Below are 18,821 nucleotides of genomic sequence, written 5' to 3'. Positions count from 1 at the left end.
CTTGGCAAATGCTGATGGTGTATACTGACTAATCACCTGTCCAAAGAGGTTAAAATATGATGCTACTGTGAATCAACATCACTAATATTAACAGCATAATTGTTTAGAATATCATGTTTCCTCAACCCAAGAATTTAAGGCCCCAAGCTATATTTGAAGATGTTCTTTCATATGTAAATTAACATCACTTGTAAAGTACCTTCACATAGTCATAGAGCAATACAGCACAGATACAGGCCCTTCGGCCCAATGAGTCCATGCCGACCATGGTGCCCACTCAGCTAGTCCCAATCTCCTGCATTCACCCCATATCCCTCCAAGCCCCACCCCTCCATGCACATATCCAAGCCCTTCTTAAATGACACTATTGTAACTGCTTCAACAACTTGCTCCAGCAGCTAATTCCATATACTCACCAACTTCTGCATCAAGAAGTTGCCCCTCAGGTCCCTTTTAAATCTTTCAGCTCTCACCCTAAATCTATGCCCCCTAGTTTTGGACTCCCCTAGCCTGGGGAAAAGACTGTTACTGTCCACCTTATCTATGCCTCTCATAATTTTAAACATTTCTATAAGCTCACCCCTCATTCCCCTACGTTCTAAGGAATAAAGATGTAGCCTGGCCAACCTCTCCCTATAACTCAGACCCTCTAGTCCTGACAACATCCTCGTAAATCATTTCTGCACTCTTTCCAGTTTAAACACCTCTTTCCTATAACAGGATGACCAAAACTATACACAGTACTCCAAGTGCGGCCTCACCAATGACTTATACAACTACAACATAATGTCCCAACTCCTATACTCACTGCTATGACTGATGAAGGTCAGCGTGCCAAATGCCTTTTTCACCACTCTGTCTACCTGCGACGTTGCTTTCAACAAACTCTACACTTGTACTCCTAGGTCCCTCTGTTCCATTACACTCCCTAGTGTCCTACTATGCCTTGTCCAAGTCCTATGCTGGTTTGACTTTCCATAATGCATCACCTCACACTTATCCATTATTGAAATCCACTTGCCACTCCTCGGCCCACTTCCCTAACTGATTAAGATCCGCCTGTGATCTACGATAACCTTCTTCACTATCAAAAACACCTCCTAATTTTGTGTCATCTGCAAACTTATTGATCAAGCCTTGTGCATTTGCATCCAAATCATTTATACAAATAATGAATAACAACAGTCCCAACACCGACCCCTGTGGCACACAACTAGTCACTGGCCTCCATTCTGAGAAACAACCTTCAACCACCACCCTCTGCTTCCTACTTCCTAGCCAATTTTGAATCCACCCAACTAGCTCTATTTGGATTCCATGGCACCTAACCTTCCAGATCAGCCTATCATGCGGGGCCTTGCTAAAGTCCAAGTGGACAACATCCACTGCCCTACCCCTATCTGTCTTTCTGGTTGCCTCTTCAAAAAACTCTAAAAGGTTCATCAAGTACGACTTTCTATGCACAAAGCCATGCTGACTCCTCCTAATCAGACTTTAGTCTTTCCAAATGCTGGTAGATCCTGTCCCTCAGAATTCCCTCCAGTAATTTCCCCACTACTGATGTCAGGCTGACTGGCTTGTAGATCCCTGGCTTGTCCTTTCCACCCTCTAATGGAACAACAATAGCTACCTTCAATGATGAAGCAAATATCTCCGCAAGGGCTTCCGCTATTTCTTCTCTAGCCTCCCAAAAAGTTTGAGGGTGCACTTGGTCAGGCCCTTGGGATTTGTCCACCTGAATATGCTGCAAGGCTGCAAATACCTCCTCCCTGGTAATATAAATTTCTTCCAAAATATCTCCACTAGTTTCCCTTATCCCATGAGCAAGCATGATTTTCTCCTCAGTAAGCACTGAGGAGAAATATTGTTTTAAAATCTCACCCGTCTCCTGCAGCTCGAGACATAGGTGGCCCTGCTGATCTCTAAGGGAACCTACTCTCTCCCTAGCCACCTTTTAACTCTTAATATAGCTATAGAACCTCTTGGGATTTTCCTTAAACTTACATGTCAGACCCATCTCATATGCTCTCTTTGCCCTCTTGATTTCCCTCCTAACGGTATTCTTAATCTTTTTATAGTCATCAAAGGATTCGCTCGTCCCTGACCTCCTAAACCCAATGTATGCTTCCTTCTTTTTCTTGACCAGAGCCTCCACATCCCTCATCAACCAAGATTTCCTAAACTTGCCAGGTTTAACCTTCACCCTAACAGGAGCATGCTGCTCCTGGACTATTACACTCTTTGACCATAAGACATAGGAGCAGAATTAGGCCATTCAGCCCATCGAGTCTGCTCCATCATTCGACCATGGCTGATTTATTTTTCCCTCTCAACCCCATTCTCCTGCCTTCTCCTCATAACCTTTGCCAGCCTTACTAATCAAGAACCTATCAACCTCCGCTTTAAATATACCCAATGACTTGGCCTCCACAACCACCCATGGCAATGAATTCCACAGATTCATCACCCTCTGGCTAAAGAAATTCCTTCTCACTTCTATTCTAAAGGGATGTCCTTCTATTCTAAGGCTGTGCCCTTTGGGCCTAGACTCTCCCACTACTGGAAATATCCTCTTCACATCCACTCTATCCAATATTCGGTAGATTTCAATGAGATTCCCCCTCATCCTTCTAAACTCTAGTGAGTACAGGCCCAGAGTCATCAAATGCTCCTCACACATTAACCCTTTCATCCCCAGGATCTTAAAAGCCTCCCACTTGCTATTTGTTCCTTTCCCTTCAAACAGGCTCACCCAATTGACCTCTGCTAGATCCTGCCTAATTCCCCCAAAATTAGCCCTGCTCCAGTTTACAACCCAAACCTGTGGACCTGTCCTGTTCTTTCCAATAACTATCTTAAAACTAGCAGAATTATGGTCACTAGAGCCAAAGTGCTCCCTGACTGCCACTTCCATTAGTTGCCCTACCTTGTTCCCTAAAAGGAGGTCCAGTATTGCACCCTCCCAAGTAGGATCCTCTACATGCTGACTCAGGAAACTTTCCTGGGCACATTTCAAAAATTCTACCCCATACAGGCCCTTAACACTCTGGGTAGTCCAGTCAATACTGGGGAAATTAAAAGCTCCCACTAATACAAGCCTATTATTCTTACAACTATGAGCAATTTCTCTACACACCTGCTTCTCAAGTTCCCGCTGACTATTGAGGAGTCTATAATATAGCCCCACTAGAGTGACCCTCCCCTTCTTGTTTTTAAGTTCTACACATATGGCCTCACTTTCCAATAACACTTTCCAATTTCCTCCCCTTGCTTTCATTTGTAACTAAAGAGTCTTACCTGCTCAGTCCATAAGTTATTTATCATTGCATCATTAAAAAGAGAAAATAAAGGCTTGTAGAAAATGGATAAATCACAGACACTTAAGGGTATCCTGGCTGTTTTAGAGATTTTATGTACCCGAGTGTCAAATATTTCTCGTTAACAATGCATACCTTTTAACACCTCCAAGCAGTTGAGGTTCAGGTTACACCTTTAGCTTAGTATTTGCTGATTACAACATCATAGGACCTAGTCATTCAGTTACTACCTTGAATGCAATTATCTGCCATCTTTATTTATGTGGCATGTGTAAGCTAATGTTACATGCAGCTTGGCCAAGTTTTACCAAAGAATCATAGTATCTCAGAAATTTTCAGCCCATCATCTCTGCAAGCCTAAAAAAATGCTTTTTGGGCCAACCTTATTTCCAGCTCAATTCATTGCTTTGCAGGTTAGTGGTTTAAGTGCTAAACCAGCTACTTTTTAAATGTAATTAGGATTTCCACTTCCAACACTTTCTCAGGCAGATAGTTCCAGAACTGAGCACTCTATGGGTGAAACATATTTCCTTCAACTTCACCCCCCCCCCCAAAGAAACCTTTCAACCAACTACTTAAATCTATGTCCTATAGTTATTGCTTCTCTGCTAAGGCTAAAAATTCTTTGCTGATTTTATGTCTAATCACTTCATAATTTTGTACACCTCAAATTAAATTTCTGTTCAGCCCTCTTTGTTCTAGAATCAACCCCAGGCTGGCCAATCTCTCCTCATAACTAAAATACTCTAGCTATGAGATTATCCTTATAAGTCTGTTCTGCACCCTCTCTAGAGCTAGCACATTTTTCCTGTAATGCCATGAACAGAACTCTTGTTAGCTAGACCAGCTAGTACATAAAAATATTTTAACATGGAATTCCTGCTCTTCAACTCTATGCTAGAACCAATCAAGGCAAATATCCCAAATATCTTCTTTATCCACCTTTTCAACCTACCCTGCCACCTTCAGGGATCCACAGACATGCTCTCCAAGATCCCTTTGTACCTTTACACTTCTTAGTAGCCTACCGTTTACTGTGCATTCTGTAATTTGTCATATTTGTTCTCTTGAAATGGACTTTGTTGAATTCCATTTGCCACTTCCTTGCACACCTGTAAGCTACAACGTTCTTCCTCAGTAAACTCAGAGCTAATTTTATCAGCTGTAAACTTCTTAATCACGCAAGATACATTTAAATCCAAATCAATGACACGTAATGCCATCATGTAAATGTTTACTGTATATTTTAATGTTATATCCACATATATTCTTTTTTTGTGTATTACACTTAAAAAGTACATCTATACAAGTTACGTGTTCACATACTTACTGCAGCCCAACTCATCGGATTTGTCTTCACAATGAGCATAATTATCACAGACATGGAGGTTAGGAATGCAGGTTCCATTCCCACATTTGTATTCCTCAGTTGTGCAAGGATGAGAGGTAGGTGCCTTACCTAATTACAAAATAAAATTTTCATGAACTGTTTTGAATGCGCTTGCATAAACTGCTACCTTGTAAAGGTCACTGAAAAGGAAATGCAATACAGTGAACACAGACTTACAGTTTTCTTCTTTTTCATCACTTCCATCTCCACAGTCATCTATTTCATTGCACAACTCATGTATGTATAAGCATCGATTATTATCGCAACGGAAACGAAAAGGAGAGTCACAAGGGATGTCCACTGGAAATGAACAATGAACTTGAAAGTTTAAGCATTTATTGAAAACACTAAAGCTTTATTATTGCTCCGATTTCAGGACCTTGAACCCTCATATAGCAGCAATGATACAGTTCTTCTTAAACCCTTCTATGCAGTAAATTTCTATGATTCTAAACTGGAAGTATTATAGGCAGAAACATATCTATGTTATTAAAATCTTATATATGTTATTAATGAACTTGGGTGTACATATCAAAAAGAATTAGCAGAGCTATGATGGCCAGAATGGCCTCTTCTTTTACTACAAGTTTCTATGATCCTAAACTTAAAGTGTTATAGACAAAAAGGATATGGAACTAAGCAAACTACTCCTTCTAAAAGCTAGCAGGAGGCAAAAAGAGTTCAAAGGCCTTTTCCTCTGCTACAAGATTCTATGATTCCATTAAAGATAAAGAATAAAGTTTCTGAGCCCTGATTCATTTTGGTAGTGAGAGGGTAAGCAGTTTTCTGACTTTCTAATGAAATTGAAAACAAGCTTCAGTAAGTGGTACTTTACGAGTTGGCTTTTCTGTTATGTGAAGCCCTCACTCTTCTATGCACAATACCTCCAAGAAGCTCCCAGTTGGAAATTAATCAGAATATTAGAAATTGCAGAGGAAACCATACTCAATTCAATGCAACACCCTTAACCTCTCTCATCCTATTTGTTCATCTGGCATGGCCCCTAAAATCCAATAAAAGACCTGAATGTGTATAGTGTGCAACTAGTTTGTCATTCACTGCTTGAAGTTGGCTTAATAATATTGATAATTGGTCCCTGAAATCTTCCACAACTACTCATTTCTCCAGGATCACTCTGAAGGAAAAGATAAATTCCAGCTTTTTTGCTTCACTAATAACCAGCTACTTAAATCCTTTCCTGTGTCTCAGCTCTCTTTTTCAATGAGGTCAAACAGTTCAGATATTTTATCAGGAACATTAAAACCATCTGTTTAACCATCCACATGCTGTTTTTTCCCTTGTCCATCAAATATTCTCCATTTTAGAAAGTTGGACCTTCTGCGGACAGAAGGGATTAGGTGTCATTAGCTTAATTAGTTTGGCATCACATCTATATTCTAAATATTAAGCCCTTGCTCAGATGTGCCACAGTTTGACACAGAGTAAAGCATCCTACATCATGGCACAGCAATTTACTAAATTTACACTTCTAGAAATTGCACCAGGAAGAAATTATTTGAAATTCTAGTAAGAGATCACTAATGGCCTTGAGTGAGGCTATCACACTTGTGAATTAAACTGGCCACTGAATACTGGAAAAGCTTATTTCACAAAGGTCTATACTGAGATTTTTATCTCAACCTTCTTGAAGGAGGTCATGGATTTTAAGAGTAGAATTACTCTTCTATGTCACTTTGTCAACAAACCAGAGCTATTGATAATTCAGTTATAGAAAAACCAACTAATGGAAGTCCAGTGCTCTGCCACATGTTGTGGAAATACGTTTTTGCATGCAATGAAAGATAATAATTTCTTTAAGTTTGCTTAAATAGCTTACAGCAATGTTGGAGCTCTTCATCAGATCCATCTCCACAGTCGTTATCTCCATCGCACTTCCAGTATGGCTGGATGCAGACATGATTCTTGCATTCAAACATAAAGGGTGGACAATAGGTTCCATTGGGGTAACGAGTTGCTATACATAAAGAAGACAGAAATGAATAGCTGGGAAAATTAATTTTCATAATTGTGAAATTGAAATACACAAGTTATTCTTGATATCCAGTTATCAGAATCCTGAGAAAATTTCCACAGGAATTTTTTTCCCTTAACTATTATATTTTACCTTTTAATTATTGTCTGTATTCTGTAAGAGGAATACCTTATAACTTTAGAACAATGATTTTTGAAACTTGATTCAGGGACCTGGTATCTGATGACTGGAAAACTACAGATATTACACCTTTGATAAAAAAATAAGGTGGGGAAAGTTTGAGAAACAACAATCTCATATAGAATTAAAAGAGACTTAGACAAGTGTGGATTGATCAGAGGAAGAGCTTGAATTTGTTAAAGGATATCATATTTAACTAACTGGATAGAGTTTTCTGACAACCGAGAGGGCAATGATGGAAATGCAGCTAATCTGATACATATGTGCTTCCAAGTGCTTGAAGCCCTACATGTCATCAAAAATGAAGCTTACATTGGCAGTAGGACCACTGCTTTTCTTAGTATGTGTCATTAATGTACTTGGGAGTATAGGACACAATTTCCAAATTTGCAGATGACACGATACTTAGAAGCATTGTAAACTGTGAGGTGAATAGTAACAGACTTCAATGAGATAGACAGTTCTCATAGAATGGGTGGATAGATGACAGATGAAAGTTAATGCTAAAATTGGATTGTTGTGTCCATTTCTGGGCACCACACTCTAGGAAAGATGTACATGCCTTAGAGACGGTGGGGAAGAGATTTACTAAAATGATTTCTGGATGAGCGATTTTTGTGAAGCAAATTTTTTTGATTTTTAATTTATGAAGAAGCTGGGGTTGTTGTCCGTGGAACAGAGGAGAGCTGATTAAGGTTATTTAAAGTCACAAAGGCCAAAATCAGAGTACATAGACAAACTATTCCCATTGATCAATGGGTCAAGAGCCATGGAACATGGAATGAAGCAGCAAAAAGGGTTTGGAATACACTGCCAAAGGTAGTACTCAAGTTAGATTCAACTATAGCATTCAAAGGGGAACTTTATGAATATTTGAAAGAAATGCATTCACAGATCTCCGAGGATAAGAGATGGAGAATGGGACCAGTTGGATTGCCCTTACATAAAGGCAGGTTAAGCTCAACGGACTGAATAACTTCCTTCCACGCTGTAACCATTCTGTGATTTGATTGCATTCTTTATCCTGTAGTAAGATGCTGTCAGAAGACATGGCTGGGGTATATGGTTGCTAGGCAAAATTTGAGTCCATCTTCACCAAAAACTGAAAAGCACTTTACAGCTGCAGTGCAGTGGAATTAGTGGAACTCCAGGAGATAGGATAGTAAGCAAAAGGGAAATCAATGTCTTCAGTGCCATGAAGAATAGCTGACATTTAACTTTGCATGTGTAATTATCTCTTGAAAAGCTATCAAATTGGTAACAATACGAAAAGTGAAAAGTAGCTAATAAAAGCTATGCGTGTTATGGCTTGACTAACAAGGGTTAGTGGGGATAGTGAAGAAAGATACATGGTTGGGGGTTAGGCTGTTGGTGATTACTTAGAATTGATCTGTGAAAGTTGACTGTGAAATTGAGTAAGTTTGTGGATGAGCTAACCATTATTCCATAGGCTTTTGTAGGATGAGAAATAGAAAATCTTTGGGAGGTGAAAATGTGTAGATATTCAATCAGGGACTTAGAGCCACTGAGCAGTTGGAGAAGAGACAAGCTGTCTCAGGACAACACATGACACTTTGATCAATCTGAGGGACATGGGATTCAATGTGCTAGAGGCAAGGATAATTGCAGCAGAGCGGTGAAAATTGTATCTTATACTTAGGCACAAAGGATAACATAACATGTAGATGGTTCTGCTGACCACCCCTTACATACTATAATCTGCCAGAGTTTGTTTGCTCTGAATGAGATACAATAATTGACACCAACTGTTGCCAATATTGGATGATTTTAATTTAGGAGTGAAAAAAACAATTGGCATAAACCAACAGAAAGTCATGTGACTTGAATCATTGATAGTTCAAAAACTGACCAACATTTATACTAATTAATAATTGTCCTGGTTCCTGCTCTCCCTTCTTTTGACAATAATTTCTTTCCCTCTTTATTCCTGAAGTAATTGAGTTCAGCTGGAGTACAGCCATAAGGCAGTCTCAAGCAATTGCTCTTTTTGAAGTGTCAACAAACTAATCAATCCAGAAGAGAATCTTTATTCTGGTTTGCACTCCATTGTCACCTACCTTTTCCTTTACCTGTTGTAAACTTTTAACCAATTTGGTTTGTATGTAGTAGCTACTCATTGCATAAACTTGTGTTCCATTGATGAAGCCAGGTTACTTAATCATCTTCAAACTGGATGCGAGTGTCAAATGTTATTGTATATTGCAGTTCTAGGAAGTTCACATTAAAATTATGGTAACACCAGGTTGTGAGACAAGGGGGTATTATTGATAGGAAGACGGCCTTGAAGAAAGCTTGTAGAAAATGTTTGAAGAATAATTGCGTAATGGTGCACAAACTTCTGTATAGATAATCATGAGGTGGTGCAATTTGGTAAAATATTTAAGGTGATCACAGACTCCTTTGAAAAGATATAAATGAGATTGATGAGCAATGAGATCTGGAAGTCCAAATGCAAACATCACAAAAAGTAACACCATGGATTAAAAAGGCCATAACAAAGGCACAAAAGCATTCAAGTCTGGAAGAATAGAACTGAGAAAAAAAACACATTACGTTAAATATACATGATTTTGGTCAAACCACACCAAGAGTACCACAAACAGTTCTTTGTATTATGACAAGGATATATGGACACTAGAGAAAGACTGACCAAAATTATACAGAACTTAAAAGTTACATCCATCAGGTAAGTTTGAACAGACTGGGCTCTTTTCTCTAAGTGACTTGATTGAAGTCCTTTTAATTATGAAATGATTTTAAGGGGTAGATGAAGAAAAGGTGCTTCACCCTATATGGAAGGCTAGAACAAGGAGCCATAAACATTAGATAGCCACTAAAGAATCCAATAGGAAGTCTGAGAGAAAGTTCCTTACTCAGTGTAGTTAGAATATGGAGCTTGCTATTATGAGCAAAAGTTAAGGCAATTAGCATTGATTCATGTAAACACAAGTAAGATAAAGACACAAGGAAGAAGATTATGTTGATGGTGTTAGATAAAGAAAGGTGGAAAATTGCTCATGTGGATAATAACCACTGGTATATACCAGTTAGGCCATATGGCCTCCTTTCATTCTACAAAAATTATGCATTTACACTGGGATTTAAATAGTTCAGGTCACAGCATTATGCATTAAATGTACTTTAAATGTACATCAGTTCATCAGCAATATGCAAAAGGAGGCCAAATTTTGAGTATGATCTGGGCCTCCAGCTTCCTAGACTTCAGCCTATACACCACAAACCTCGTTCAAAAATACCGCAAAATAAATTTCTGTTCCAACCTGTTTTATTTTTGAATGTTTGAGGTCAATGTTTTATAAGTATATTCTACATAGTTTTACAGGTAAACAATTGGAGATGGACAAAAGGACTCCAATTTATCCACAGTGAACTTCCCATACTACTTCTGCTGGAACAATCTATAGCGATAATCAAAACTGATTAAATAGCTTAGTGCCTGCATTAGTATTATGAACAGCATAACTTTACCTATTTACCAGTGCTTAACCAGAGAAGGCTAAACCCCTCTGTATTTAAAGTGATTTATTGTGAAACCACATCAATGACCCTGACAGAAAAATTTGCCCACAGACACTTACAGTAAACACACACTATTCTGAAACTCCCTTGAGATCGATTTAACCCCAGCTCTCTACTAGTTCTATGGTCTCATGCACTATTGTTAAGTCCATAAATAACTTATCTATTTGAATAAGAATGGTTAGTCTTAACTGGAATGTTAACTTCTCTTTTAGGGATTGATTTTTATGCTGCATAATTCCAGCTACTTGATCTTACTTCATCAGCGTTTTTTAATATAAATATTTTGATATGCATACATTTTAGGAAAAAAACTTACGGCAGGTGATTTCATCTGAGAAATCTGCACACTCAGCACTTCCATCACATTTGAAACTTTCTGGAATGCAGTGACCACTAGAACATTCAAAATATCCAGGAAGGCATGTTAGCAGCTCTGTTAAAAAGAAATTGAGTACATAACAATGGTCACTGCACTTCAAAATTAGCTGATTGGATGCAAAGTAATATAGGACATAATGAGATTGTGAAAGAGACTAAATAATTTCATTCATACTTCTCACAGTTCATTCAGCTACTTTGGGATATCTTTATACGTAAAAATCATATCAGTCTTTTCATGAAAATTAGAAAAATAATTTTGGGCCAGCTCATCATAGATTACTGACAAATATATTTCATATTCTAAAAATGAAAAGCTGATTATGTAGGTCAGTTTTGGAAATTGATCTTGCAATCTCTTTATAAGAATAATCCTTCCTCATTCATCACTCTCACACTGCCAGAAGAAAGTGAAGTAAAAGTGGGATTTGACAGTTGGAAAAGGCAGCCCAAAAAAGTAACTGTGGCTCCTAAATCTGTAGCATTAAATTTCTGGAATCTTGCTCTAAAATAAAAGGTTACTAGATGAGCTTCATTCACCAAAAAACATTGAGGGTATCTTAGAATCTGGTAACTGGTAATTGGTTTATTATTGTCACATGCACCGAGACACAGCGAAAAGCTTTGTTTTGCATGCCATCCAAACAGATCATTCCAAACCTAAGTACATTGAGGTAGTAAAGAAGAATAAATAATAAGAGAACGCAGTGTTACAATTACAGAGAAAGTCTAGTGCAGGTAGACAAATAATGAAGGGCCACGGTGAGGTGGATTAATAGGTCAAGAATTCATCTCTATTGTACAAGATGTCCATTCAAGAGTCTTATAATAGCACGATGGAAACTGTCCTTGAGCCCCGTGGTATGTATTTGCAAGTATCTTCCACTCTATGGAAGGGGAAGAAGAGAGAATGACTGGGGTGGGAGGGGTCTTTGCTTAAGTTGCTTTCCCAAGGCAGTGGGAAGTGTAGACAGAGTTAGAAACATAGAAAAAATATAGAAAAACTACAGCACAATTCAGGCCTTTCAGCCCACAAAGCTGTGCCGAACATGTCCCTACCCTAGAAATTACTAGGCTTCCCCATAGCCCTCTATTTTTCTCAGCTCCATGTACCTATCCAACAGTCTCTTAAAATACCCTATCGTATCCGCCTCCACCACCACTGCCGGCAGCCCATTCCACGCACTCACCACTTTCTGAGTAAAAAACTTACTCCTGACATCTCCTCTATACCTACTCCCCAGCACCTTAAACCTATGTCCTTTTGTGGCCACCATTTCAGCCCTGGGGAAAAGCCTCTGACTATCTACCTGATCAATACCTCTCATCATCTTATACACCTCTATCAGGTCCCCCCTTATCCTCCGTCGATCCAAAGAGAAAAGGCCGAGTTCCCTCAACCTGCTTTTATAAGGCATGGTCCGCATTCCAGACAGCATCCTTGTAAATCTCCTCTGCACCCTTTCTATGGCTTCCACATCCTTCCTATAGTGAGCTGACCAGAACTGAGCACAGTACTCCAAGTGGGGTCTGACCAGGGACCTATATAGCTGCAACAATACCTCTCGGATCCTAAATTCAATTCCCCGATTGATGAAGGACAATAAACCATATGCCTTCTGAACCACAGAGTCAACCTGCGCAGCCGCTTTGAGCGTCCTATGGACTCTGACCCCAAGATCCCTCTGATCCTCCACACTGCCAAGAGTCCTACCATTAATACTATATTCTGCCATCATATTTGACCTACCAAAATGAACCACTTCACACTTATCTGGGTTGAACTGCATCTGCCACTTCTCAGCCCAACTTTGCATCCTATCTATGTCCCTCTGTAACCTCTGACAGCCCTCCAAACTATCCACAACACCTCCAACCTTCGTGTCATCCACAAACTTACTAACCCATCCCTCTACTTCCTTATCCAGGTCGTTTATAAAAATCACAAAGAGAAAGGGTCCCAGTACAGATCCCTGAGGTACACCACTGGTCACCGACCTCCACGCAGAATATGACCCTTCAACAACCAGTCTTTGCCTTCTGTGGGCCAGCCAGTTCTGGATCCCATGTCTCCTTACTTACTCAATAAGCCTTGCATGGGCTACCTTATCAAACGCCTTGCTGAAATCCATATATACTACATCTACTGCTCTCCCTTCATTGATGTGTTTAGTCACATCCTCAAAAAATTCAATCAGGCTCGTAAGGCAGGACCTGCCCTTAACAAAGCCATGTTGACTATTCCTCATCATATTATACCTCTCCAAATGTTCATAAATCCTGCCTCTCAGGATCTTCTCCATGAGCTTACCAACCACTGAGGTAAGACTCACTGGTCTATAATTCCCTGGGCTATCCCTACTCCCTTTCTTGAATAAGGGAACAACACCCGCAACCCTCCAATCTTTCGGAACCTCTCCCATTGCCATCGACGATGCAAAGGTTATCGTCAGAGGCTCCGCAATCTCTTCTCTCGCCTCCCACAGCAGCCTGGGGTACATCTCATCTGGTCCCAGCGACATCCAACTTGATGCTTTCCAAAAGATTCAGCACCTCCTCTTTCCTAATATCTACATGCTCAAGCTTTTCAGCCCGCTGCAAGTTCCCACTACAATCCCCCAGATCTTTTTCCGCAGTGAATAATGACGTAAAGTATTCATTAGGTACCTCCGCTATTTCTTCCGGATTCATACACACTTTCCCACCGCTGCACTTGATAGGCCCTATTCTTTCGCATCTTATCCTCTTGCTCTTCACACACTTGTAGAATGCCTTGGGGTTTTCCTTAATCCTACCCACCAAGGCCTTCTCATGCCCCCTTCTGGCTCTCCTAGTCTCCTTCTTAAACTCCTTCCTATTAGCCTTATACTCTTCCAGTTCTCAAACATTACCTAGCTCTCTGTACCTTTTGTAAGCTTTTCTTTTCCTTTTGACTAGATTTATTATAGCCTTTGTACACCACGGTTCCTGTATCCTCTCGTAACTCCCCGTCTCATTCGAACATGCCTATGCAGAACTCCACACAAATACCCCCTGAATATTTGCCACATTTCTTCCATACTTTTCCCTGAGAACATCTGTTCCCAATTTAATCTTCCAATTTCCTGCCTAAGAGCCTCATAATTCCCTTTACTCCAAGTAAACGCCTTTCTAGTCTGTCTGTTCCTATCTCTCTCCAGCGCTAACATAAAGGAGATAGAATTATGATCACTATCACCAAAATGTTCACCCACTGAGAGATTTGACACCTGACCAGGTTCATTTCCCATTACCAAATCAAGCACAGCCTCTCCTCTTGTAGGCTTATCTACATATTGTGTCAAGACTCCTTCCTGAACACACTTAACAAACTCCACCCCATCCAAACCCCTCATTGTCTGGAGATGCCAATCGATCTTTGGGAAATTAAAATCCCCCATCACAACAACTCTGTTATTCTCACACCTTTCTAGGATCTGCTTCCCTATCTGCTCCTCAATATCCCTGTTACTATTGGGCGGCCTATAAAAAACACCCAGTAAAGTTATTGACCCCTTCCTGTTCCTAACCTCCACCCAAAAAGAATCCGTAGACAATCCCTCCACGACGTCCACCTTTTCCGCAGCCATGACACTCTCTCTGAGCAACAGCGCCACTCCCCCACCTCTTTTGCCTCCCTCCCTGTCCTTTCTGAAACATCTAAAACCCGGCACTTGAAGCAACCATTCCAGTCCCTGAGCCATCCAAGTCTCCGTAATGGCCACCACATCATAGCTCCAAGTATTGATCCAAGCTCTAAGCTCATCCACCTTGTTTACAATACTCCTTGCGTTAAAATAGACACATCTCAAAATGGAAGGGAGGCTGGTTTCCATGATAGACTGGGCTGTGTTCACAAATCTCCAACTCTCTGCAATTTCTTGGATGATGTTAAGTTTAATGGCTACAGCAATTAATGTCTAGGATTGGAAGTAATATGAATTATCAAAGGCCTGCATTTTTCTTGTGGAGCCTGGAAGATCACTCTGATCCTTCCAGTCTTACTAAAGTGGTATTTCTTTAAGTCTTACCTTACTAGCCTTTGATAGCTTTCCATGATAGTCATCTGGTCGGGAATTTGTCAATGAGTCATTAGAGCTTACATACAAACATGGTCTGCATTCATTAATGAACAGAGTCAAGTGGAAAGTTCATTTGCTGCCAAAAATCAGCAATATTAAAACATGGCATTGACATGAGCAGAGTGCAAAATGGAGTCATTCCATTTTAACTGCTAAGGTACCTGTTGCCAATCTCAAAGAGTTAAACATCTCCTGTCGGTATGAAGATTAGATGACAGAGAGACATTAAGACAAAGGTGAACAGGAACATTGAGTGTAAATGTAATTAGAACAATATGTTCATATGAAAAGTAAATACAGGTTGGTGCAAATAGCTGGTTCCCACATTATAACGTCAATGTTTCCTATGATCCGACCTAGAAAGCCAAGTGGGAGGTCTCCGGAAACCCATGTGAGACAAAGCGACTATCAAAAGGAAACTTCAGCTGATCTCAGGAAGAGAAGGAGGGTAGAAAGAAAGGTTGATGGACGAGGAGATCAGGAACAATGGGGTGAAACTTGAACTAAGGATAGTTCGAGAGAGGCTGAAGATGGAGAGGCTGGGAGAGAGAAGCTGGATGCTAAGAAAACTAAAATAGATTAGAAACTGGGAAGATGGAGAGACGAGATCAGGAAGGGCAGGTCAGCCTGGAGATGTTGAAGACTGGAAGAGGCTGGAGATTGGGGATTTTCTTCAGTAGATCAAGTTACTTGATTCAGGTCTGCATCATTTAGTTCACTAGTAGTATGGGCCATCCATGAACGTGAGGGAAAGAGGTTCTGCTGGTCTTCTCATCTCAGTGGGGAGCTCAGTGAACAGTATGAGGCGAGATAGGAAATTGGTGGATGGACACAGGCAGGCATCTGCGACTGTGTAAAAAAACTTCTAATTAGTAAGGGTCGTAAGTACTGACAGTTACAGCAGTAATTACCAGGGGTCCTTTGGAAGATCGGACTCAGAAAATCTTCCACCTGGCATGTTATGTGCATTTTAACTATTATTAATCCCCTGTGTTTGTGTTCTTGTTTTTACTCTTCCGTGAACTTTCCTTTGAGTCATTGAAGATTTCTATTCATTGGTGCAATACAAGAACCAACCTCCTCTTGCAAAACTAAAGGAATGTGCAGTTGTTTCTCTGATTCACTAATACTGATCATACCACAGTCTCGTTCATCTGAATTATCTTCACAGTCATTATCATGGTCACACACCCAGTGCCCGGGAATACAGTGGAGGTTATCACAGTGATATTCACTTTCAGTGCATGCACGAGGACCTGAAATAAGACAAAGCATTATTATACTGAACAGTAAAGTCACAAGCAAGCCTAAGAATTTATCCCAAGTATGTTATCAAAACACTGCAGTCTAGTTTGCCAAAAAAACTGAACTGCTTTAAGAGTTTACAAATATTTATGAAGTCCGTTAACCTGGACCCTATTCATGGATCCTACAATCTATTCACTTTCTAGATACGTTAGCTGCCAGTATAAATAATGGCAGAGTCACACAGACGTCCAGCTTGAGACAAGAGACCAGCTTGGTTACAATATCTAACAGAAATAACTTAATTACTTTTGCTTTTTTGCTTCGCTATTGCACATTATCTTCTACATATAAAACTAATAAAAGCAGCAGCATTTCATTGATCATTATAAGAAAATTACAGAATATTCTGATTACTCAACTCTTCTTACTACAGTGTAACTTCCACAGCAAGCTTTTATTACCATGTGCTAGGAAACAATAATTTTCCTCCCATTTTTTTAGGTGTATTCAACATCAATTTGCAGAGAAAGGAGAGTCTGCTAAACTATTAAACACATCATGGCTGAATTCTACTTTCAATGACAAATTCAGTTAAGGACAGATGGCCACATTGGTCACAGTACATCACAGTCCACAGAAACAAAGCATTTATAGCAAACGCTTCCTGCATGCTCCAAAGGGGAATGAGGAGAAAGTAGAAATTTGGTATTGAAAATAACAATCGGCCAGGATTAAATTGAATAAAAGAGCACGCTCAAACACCAAATGGCCTACTCCTGCTTCTACCTCTATGTTTCTGTTTCTAGAGCATCACAACCTGCCAATAGTTGAAAAGTAAACATACCAAAAGAATATTAAAACAATGGAAGTATTGAATGGAAACTAATTTTTCCTGTATCAAGGTGATATTACATACTGCAGTCGCGCTCATCAGAATCATCTCCACAGTCATTTTCATCATCACACTTCCAGCGCAGTGGGATACAGCGATGATTGTCACAACGGAAATCACCACTTGGGTTACAAGAAAGATTCTCTGCAAAAGTTATTCCAGAAAGTACATATTTTAGGACTCAATTACTTCAATTACCCATGAGAGTGTAACATGACATACTAATGTTTCCATTAGGCCATTTTATTTTACACAGTGTTTCTCCCAAAATTGGCTAATAATGTAACTGATTAATTTCAAGTGTAAACTGCATCCAACTCAAATGTATTTGCATGTTATTTTGACTTTTTTCTAAAAAAAAATCATTGTCATGAAAGTGAGGTAGATCCAAAGATCCAGTTACACTCCCAAATCAAAAGATCTCTTTACTAGTCACACATCCATGGAAACACACAGTGAAATACATCTTTTGCATAGAGTGTGCTGGGGGCAGCTCGCAAGTGTCGCCACGCTTCCGGCACCAACATAGCATGCCCACATCTTCCTAACCCGTACATCTTTGGAATGTGGGAGGAAACCGGAGCACCTGGAAGAAACACACGCAGACACAGGGAGAATGTACAAACTCCTTACAGACAGTGACGGGAATTGAACCCGGATTGCTGGCGCTGTAATAGTGTTACGCTAACCAATACACTACCATGCCTGCCCGCAGCAGTTTTTCCAGGAGGGTCTAAAAATTCATAACATGTTTGAATATAAAGTCACTAACAGACTATAAAATACCCTTATGCTTAGTTACACAAGGTTGAAGTTCTTCATGGGCATAATAAACCATAATTGTGGCTCAGCAAGGTTTCTGCCCCCAGTAACCAGTGTATTGGATGTTTATTGTAATGTCTAACAATAAAAGGATTTTAAAATATTTTAAGGTTTGCTTATGACTTTCCACATTGATCACAAGAATATGTTCTAATTTTTGTTTAGCGCTCCACCTCGTGCTTAAAAAGTTAATGAAAAAAGTTTTCCTGATTTGCTATCCATGAAACTTCTTTAATGTGATTAGCCGGTTTGATGACATCACACTTACTGGGCACGAGAGATCCTGTTGATCTGACACCTGACAGCAAGCAGCAAGTGTTGTGAAATGGAAATATCTTGCTGCAGAAATTGCTGGATTATTGTGGGGACATTATTCTGAGATTAGAAGGAAGCAGTGTAGCTTCATTGCTGACTGCAAATCTTGGGGCAATAAACATCTCTGGTTACTTTAATGAAAAAGTATTCTTCTAAACATTTCTCTAAAGTCAATACCTCTACGAACAGATTAAATAGTCATTTGCAAAACACAACTGGTTAGGAGTCACCTTCATTAATACAACAATAGTTATAGCACTCCACATTAATTGAAAGGCTGCAATGTGATTTATTATGAATATGCCTGACTTTTCCTTACATACCACAGTTCTGCTCATCACTGTTGTCCCGACAGTCATTGTTGCCGTTGCAAACAGCCCATTTAGGAACACAACGGTAGTTTGTTCTACAGGAAAACTCAGTATGGTTGTCACAGGTATAGTCAGGTCCATCTGAAATAAGCAAGGATCACTTAGGGAAGAGAAAGTCATGACAACTAACTGATCACATACAATCACACTCAATCCTGTGGCTATTTAAGCAGTAATTTTAACTCCTGCCAACTACTGTAATTAGAGTATGCTAATAAACTGTCGCTGTCCTTTTAAAGCTTGCTGTCATT

At 39.7% G+C, this 18,821-nt stretch overlaps 1 protein-coding gene across 2 annotated transcripts in view; it reads right to left on the bottom strand.

Moving 5' to 3' along the window:
* Positions 1-18,821, bottom strand: part of lrp2a (low density lipoprotein receptor-related protein 2a) — a 178,774-nt gene that overhangs the window by 43,556 nt on the left and 116,397 nt on the right. For both annotated transcript variants that reach the window (XM_052027503.1, XM_052027511.1), the window contains exons 51-57: positions 18,523-18,651; positions 17,087-17,206; positions 16,062-16,178; positions 10,761-10,877; positions 6,545-6,682; positions 4,885-5,007; positions 4,648-4,776 (exon numbers count right to left, since the gene is read on the bottom strand). In XM_052027503.1, the coding sequence (XP_051883463.1) occupies positions 4,648-4,776; positions 4,885-5,007; positions 6,545-6,682; positions 10,761-10,877; positions 16,062-16,178; positions 17,087-17,206; positions 18,523-18,651 (873 nt within the window). The remainder of the gene's footprint in view (positions 1-4,647; positions 4,777-4,884; positions 5,008-6,544; positions 6,683-10,760; positions 10,878-16,061; positions 16,179-17,086; positions 17,207-18,522; positions 18,652-18,821) is intronic.

This window comes from Pristis pectinata, chromosome 1 (genome assembly GCF_009764475.1).
Source record: "Pristis pectinata isolate sPriPec2 chromosome 1, sPriPec2.1.pri, whole genome shotgun sequence".
Lineage (NCBI taxonomy): Eukaryota > Metazoa > Chordata > Chondrichthyes > Rhinopristiformes > Pristidae > Pristis > Pristis pectinata.
The sequence above is the reverse complement of the archived record's forward strand: the minus strand, read 5'-3'. Positions and strand labels throughout refer to the sequence as shown.